Raw genomic sequence first — 7002 nt, 5'->3', positions numbered from 1 at the left:
AGTGGGTGAAAAATATGAGAATGTTCTTGACAAGTTTTATTAGATTAACCGAGATTGTATTGAACAAGTACACACCACTGATATTGGAAGAAGATGCAATTAATTACATGACTATAAAAAAATTCCAAATGTTTTCTTACTGTGTTCATGGCTGAACTAAAGTGCCATCAGTCCCAAACACAATAAATTCAATATGGCCACCTACTAAAACCAATGAATCACACTGTCTTATCACTCACAACAGAATTAGCAGTAAATTATCAGTAGTGAAAACAAAATAACAAACCCACACATCATTCCAAGAGTGACACAACTGAGAGCGAGAGAGACCACAGTGCATCCTGACGGAAGCGATTAGTGGAGGAGGAGAATGAAGATCTCCTCATATAAAGACACTCACTGACATAAACATTCGGATGCTCATGTAAATCTGAATCTGTAAAGATGTTGGTTGTTGTCACACTCGTTTGTCTGATTGACCTCTCATCAGCTCATCCAGTAAGTAGAAACTCCATTCTGATATTCATAACATGGGTTTGAGTTATTTGTGTAAAGTTTATCTGACCTGATAAGAGTAACTGTATTTAAAAACATGAGAAAATGTCTCAAGAATGCTTTCTGTGTACGCGACAAAACACCTCCATTGTATTTTCAAGTGTTGTGTGAATTAATGGCTTCTTTAAGATTGTCAATAAACATATTTTAATTTGGCCGTTCTTTAACATGAGAAGTTGTTGTTATGGCAACCAGATTCATTACAAGCTGATCTGCTGAAGATGTTCCTTAATTAAAGTATCTGCAAATCAGAAAACTTAGGAGCTGAAACCGGGACAAAGTAAATGTTTTGTGTATATTGTCAGGACATCGGGACACAATCCGGATTCACCGAGATGCCGAGTCGGTCTATATTTATTACTGAACTGTCCTCTTTATTTCATTGAACTTTGAATTATTCTCCTACTTTGAATCATAAATAGCTCCAGTTATCTGAAATGGATTGTTTTCATCTCAGATCATTCAGAAAGATGTTTTGGACGAGTTGGTCACCGAGACAAACTCTGAACGAGAAACACTTAACATGCTCAATGTGAGAATGTTCTCTTATAAATCGCATGAATAAAATAAATAATGTTTTTATTATGATATTATGAGTCTTTATGGACTGTAATATTTGTTCCAGGTGACTGAAGTGGCAATGATCACCACCACACCTCAAGTGCAGCAACCCAAAGAGAGAGTAAATCAGTCTATAAAACGAAATGTACTGTGTAATTTAGAACGATTAATCAGATTCATAATCTGAAGGAATAATTATGAAACATTTACAGTTAAAATGAGAATATTAACAGCTGGAAGAATACTCATGGGTGAGTTAAACTTAAGTTAATGTTTTATTTCAGACTGCAACACAAAGTTCATCAGAATCTGAAAGTTCTGAGCAGAGCGAGTCAGTGGAAGATGTATCAGAGGTACACTCACGCGCGCACACGCACACACACACACACACACACACATGCACATACACACGCACACACACACGTGCACACGGACATACACACGCAAGCGCACACATGCACATACACACGCACACATACACATACACACACACACACACACACACACACATACATACACACGCAAGCGCACACATGCACATACACACGCACTCATACACATACACATACACACACACATACACATACACATGCACACATACACATGCACGCGCACACACACACACACACAGACACACACACACACAGAAACACAAACATACACACGCAAGCGCACACATGCACATACACACACACACATAGACACGTACGCGCGCACACACACACCGATGCTGATATGCACAAACACACACTTTTTATCTGAATAAAATATTCTGGCTTCTATTTCTATTTCACAGACTTCTGAGGAGCAAGACACCTCTGAGCAGGTATATTATCATCATCTCTACACATATGCAACAATATATTGATTCACAATTTGGTTTTAGTTCCAGGGTTTGTTTGGACCCTTTAATAAATGAAATCTTTTTCTGCCTTTTTTTCAGACCTCTGAATCGTTGGAGACAACTGTTGGTCAAATTCTTTTGAGCACTGAAATCCAAACACAAAATATAACCCCAACCTCACCCTAATCCCAAAATAAAAACCAAATAACGTTAAGACAACGGTTCTTGTATCTACCTGCCATTACATTGGCTGACCGTGAGCCAGTATGGACGCGACACATGCACAGACGCCACACACGGGACAGTCCGTCCTCATACAGCAACATTAGATTACCGAGTGTCGGGACGTGACTGCAAATGGACAACTGAAGCATACTATCGGTCATTTATCAACAGGAACATGCCCTTAACATAAAACCTCTCTAAAAACCTTCTTATGTTTTTATACGTGCAAGAGATAACGTACAGACAGCCGGTTATTATCACACAATAAACTCAAGAGCGCAGGACTCTTGTATCACCCGAAAGAGGTTTATTGTGTGAAAATAACTGGCTGACGGGACATTAACCGGCTTATTACACGACTACTAACAAAATAAATCAATAAATGAAACATGGAGTTACAATGACATGATTTTATTAGTTCACTCGTAGAGATCGCACAGTCATCCGAGAAACAGTAAAGATGGCTGTTCCTGGATCAGCACTCTGATACATGAATGTGAGTGCCACCATTGACCAATCAGAATAGAGTATTACAGAGAGCATGTAAAACACGTATACAACCATTCTGATGATCAATATTTTCCAATAAACTCAGAAACATGCAATTATCTCCAGATATACTTCTTAAATCCACACGTGTTTGAAGAACCAATGATAAGAACATTCGCCATATTTTATTAATCTCGGATATATTCTGCAATATATGGAGAACAGGACTCATACCTCATCACAAACTGATTAATGATCCACCTTTGATAAACATTCAAGTACGTGTATTTACTGCACGAGTCTTAAATCTGTTTCTTATTAGTTTCAGCAACACACAGCTTCAGATGATCTGAGAGATGACAGTCGAGGAAGCGAGGAGAACATCCGCCGGGTGAGAGAAACATCTGCAGATACTTTCAGTTTCTCATGAACTTTCACTTGTGAAGTCTTTTCAAACATACATTTATACTGTTCAGAAAAATATGAACCGTGATATTATAAACCTGATTTTGTGTAGCGCTTTCCACAAAATACAGTTCCAAATCAGCTTTATAGACAATATTGCAAACAAGGAAAAACTCTCAAGCACAATATATACTTGCTAAGATGTACAATTGCAAAGCGGGAGAGATAAACGCTTGGAATAATAAACGTCATATATTATTTCATCATATAAACTATGTTCAGAATTGTTTGTATTTCATACTGATAAAAATAGTCACAGTTCATCTCAGGATTTGTGAAACAATAATAATGTCAGATTCTGTCATATTTAGTCGTGCTTTCATCTTTCAGTATAATGTTGGAGGTGAGCACTGGATGGATGTTTATGAAATCGTGTTCTGTTTTCTCAGAGTTGGGTTCGAGTTCACAGCCTTCACTTTGATAAGCACGCGGTGACTCTAGACGTGACCGCAGACACGGTGACTGACGTAGCAACTGCAGCTGTTGCGACTGAAGCAGTAGAGACGTTAACTGATGGAGTAATCCGCAGCTCTCCGACAGCTCAGACGCTTGGAGTTACCGCAGCTGTAGATGTGCAGATGGATAGTGCTGCCAGCAAGAGCGTGGAGAGTGATGAGGCGGATCTACAGCAACTGAACATGTGCAAAGATCAAGCAGATCATGATGAATGCATCGATGGTGGATTCGCTAATGATGGCGGCGACCACCAGAGGGATTTTCACCATGGTGCACTGAGTCTGGATGAGCGTCCCAGAAATATACCTTTTACACGAGCCCACTTTCAGCCATCAGAAATATAATCTTTTAAAAACACTAAAACGCAGTACGCTTCCTGTCCAATAGGGGGATCATTTCATATAGTGTTTGTCTGATTATATAATGCCTCTTAGTCTCTGCTATATGATTTTTATCCAGCTTTAAGTGTGAACGTGGTGGTCTGGCACAGCGACTAATGGACTGTAATCAGATGTTGCAACAGGAAACTGTGTTACGTTTACTGGTTACTTCATGATGTAATGTGATTTTGTATTAAGGAAGATGGACCCTTGTCACTTTACAGTATTAAATAGATACTCCACCCAAAATGGAAATGTATGTCGTCACTTACTAATGTTGCTTTCATGTAACACAAAAGAAGCTTTTAGCCAGTGTGCTAGTCACCATTTTCTTTTACATCCAATAAAAGTGAATGGTGACCAAATCCTTCAGCCTAACATCTCCTTTTGTGTTCCATCAAGAAAGAAAATCAAGATGAGGATGAGTAAATGATGACATCGTTTTCATGTTTGGGTGAAGTATTGTGAAATAGTACATTTAAAACTTTATGTAAGTGTGTTCAATAATAAAACTACTAACATAAGACAGAACACAGCCAGCACGTGTCTTACTGATGTGAAATGTAACAGCCCTTACACAATCACACGGTCATATAACTTATGAACTCTTCCAGCTGCCATCTTTACCCTTCACCCGCTAACTTCCTCAAAACAGTTTAGAGCCCCTTGTTACCAGACGGTCTGAGTATTGCTAATCAATCCCTCCAGAAGAAATTGTTCCATGTACATTTAAGATGGAAGTCGTTCGGCCTGTCCTGATTCTTCTGTGATAATAGATATTATGATGATATTATGATGATATTAGACCTTAGCGCTGCATTTGACACAGCTGATCACAATATTGAGCTTGACTGACTGCAGAACTGGGTTGGCATATCAAGCCCAATCCTTGACTTGTTTAGGCCCAAAGCTGCACTCCGTAACTTTTAACATTTGAAGCATAAAACAGAAAGTTACACATTAATGTTTGTATTGTTCTACACATCTCTATTTAAGAGGAGAAACTAATGGCTAATGTGGGTTCAGTTGAAGACACATTTTTAATATTACATTTACAGTATCACTTGATAATGCAATTGAACCATAATACTACAATGGTAGGTTGGTTTATGCAAGATGTCGGCAACCTTTTTGACATGGAGATTTTTATTTTTTTTCCTTGCAATGGTTGTGCGGGAATATAATAATCTCATGTAATTAAAACTAAACTTCTCTCTACACAACCCCTCCCCGAGAATCCCCCGAAAACACCAAAAACCTGCCCCACATCCTATCACACAAATCTCAAACCCCCGCCCTCTACTCAACATCTAAATAGCCGCTACCCTCCACATCTTCACACACCACTCCGGAAATGAGGGAGCCCCATCTGACTTCCATCCCCTTAAAATAATCTGCCTGCCAATCGTAATACTAATCAGGACCCATTTTTTTATGTGTTTGTCCCCCAAATTTATGACCGCCCCATCGTCCAGAATACAAAGTCTGGGGCAAAATGAAAATTGAGTGCCCAAAACGTCACATATGAAACTCTGAACCTTCAACCACGACTCTTGGATGTTAACACACCCCCAAAAAACATGGGTTGTGTCTCCATCTTCTGATTGGCATCGCCAGCAGGTGGGTGTGTCTTTAAGACCAAGCCTAAACAATCTAGAGGTGGTCCATAAGAATCTATGTAAAATCTTCCTCCTCCAAAACCAAGTTTAAATATTTCTCCCATAATCTCTTGAGAGAAGTTGAAGCTCCGCCCCCAGACACTGAATTATCAGGAGTAATACACTGATGCCTCATGACCTTTCCCAAAAGCAGTAATCACCTCTCTTAGAGTATCTGCTGCTTTAGGGGGTGTATGCTACTCCCAAAAACAATACATAGCAGGTGCGGCAGCTGTAAATTCCTACAGAATTCAGATCTAGAAATGTTGAACCAAATTTTAAGAGGATCTCAACACTCCACTCTCATAAATGTCACACACACAAAATCCAGGCTGACCAGCAGAAAGGGGACTTATTAAAACATAATTCAGGGTTCAGCCACATTCTTGAGGCAACTTTTAAATAAATATCTGAATTAAACACTCTGGACACTTTTGTCCATACCCAATGCAAAAGTGAGATAGCGGGGTGTAACTTAACTTCTCTTGCAATGGTGAAATAGAGGCAAGAACTTCCTGTTCAATGTAAAGCCAGAGAGGGGCTCGAGTTTATAGCGGATCTGTGTTTTTTATGTGAGTAAGATGAGTAAAGAGCACTGTTTTATATATATATTTATTTTATCCTCTTTTTCACCCAATCTGGGATGCCCAATTCTCACTACTTAGTAGGTCCTCGTGGTGGCGCAGTTACTCGCCTCAATCCTGTGGCAGAGGACGAGTCTCAGTTGCCTCCGCTTCTGAGACCGTCAATCCGCACATCTTATCACGTGGCTCATTGTGAACCACTAATCACCACCACGAGGAGGTTACCCCATGTGACTCTACCCTCCCTAGCAACCAGGCCAATTTGGTTGCTAAGGAGACCTGACTGGAGTCACTCAGCACACCCTGGATTCAAACTCAGGACTCCAGGTGTGATAGTCAGCGTCAATACTCGCTGAGATACACAGGACCTGAAAAGAGCACCTTTTGCATATTTATTTGCACATGTATTTTGCTACGAGTATATTCCAAATGTAATCCCAAACACAACATCTCTTTTTATAATGCCTGTATTACTGTCTGGATAATATAACAGGTACAGTGAAATAAATATAACATAAATAATGTACATTAAAGTTTCTGTAAGGGATTTTGCCATTCTGGAGTTTTCACAAACTGAGCCATTGAATTAGCCACGCCCCCTCTATACAAAATCCTGCACATCAAATATACTGTAGAGACCAACACCAAGCAGACCCATAATTCCAAGGTTCTCAAACACAACAGTAGCAAAACACTATTTCATAGTATGTTATGTTTACGTTTGGCATTTATAGAAACTGTCATCTTTATGCACTACTGTGTACTGGTCGGCGCTGCACTGTCGC

At 39.5% G+C, this 7002-nt stretch overlaps 1 protein-coding gene across 3 annotated transcripts; it reads left to right on the top strand.

The window, feature by feature from the left end:
* Positions 1-354: 354 nt before the first annotated feature.
* LOC127619049 (uncharacterized) lies at positions 355-4508 on the top strand. Of its 3 annotated transcripts, none has more exons than XM_052091768.1 (8): positions 355-498; positions 1013-1087; positions 1181-1261; positions 1401-1469; positions 1913-1942; positions 2060-2083; positions 2997-3065; positions 3529-4508. In XM_052091768.1, the coding sequence occupies exons 1-8, from the start codon at positions 445-447 to the stop codon at positions 3937-3939; spliced, it is 813 nt and encodes a 270-aa protein (XP_051947728.1). In that variant the 5' UTR covers positions 355-444; the 3' UTR covers positions 3940-4508. The 3 variants fall into 3 exon arrangements, with proteins under 3 accessions (XP_051947728.1, XP_051947730.1, XP_051947727.1); XM_052091770.1 differs by having other exon boundaries at positions 357-498; positions 1181-1237; XM_052091767.1 differs by having other exon boundaries at positions 438-498; positions 978-1087.
* The last annotated feature ends 2494 nt before the right edge of the window (positions 4509-7002 follow it).

This window comes from Xyrauchen texanus, chromosome 25, assembly GCF_025860055.1.
Source record: "Xyrauchen texanus isolate HMW12.3.18 chromosome 25, RBS_HiC_50CHRs, whole genome shotgun sequence".
NCBI lineage: Eukaryota > Metazoa > Chordata > Actinopteri > Cypriniformes > Catostomidae > Xyrauchen > Xyrauchen texanus.
The sequence above is the reverse complement of the archived record's forward strand: the minus strand, read 5'-3'. Positions and strand labels throughout refer to the sequence as shown.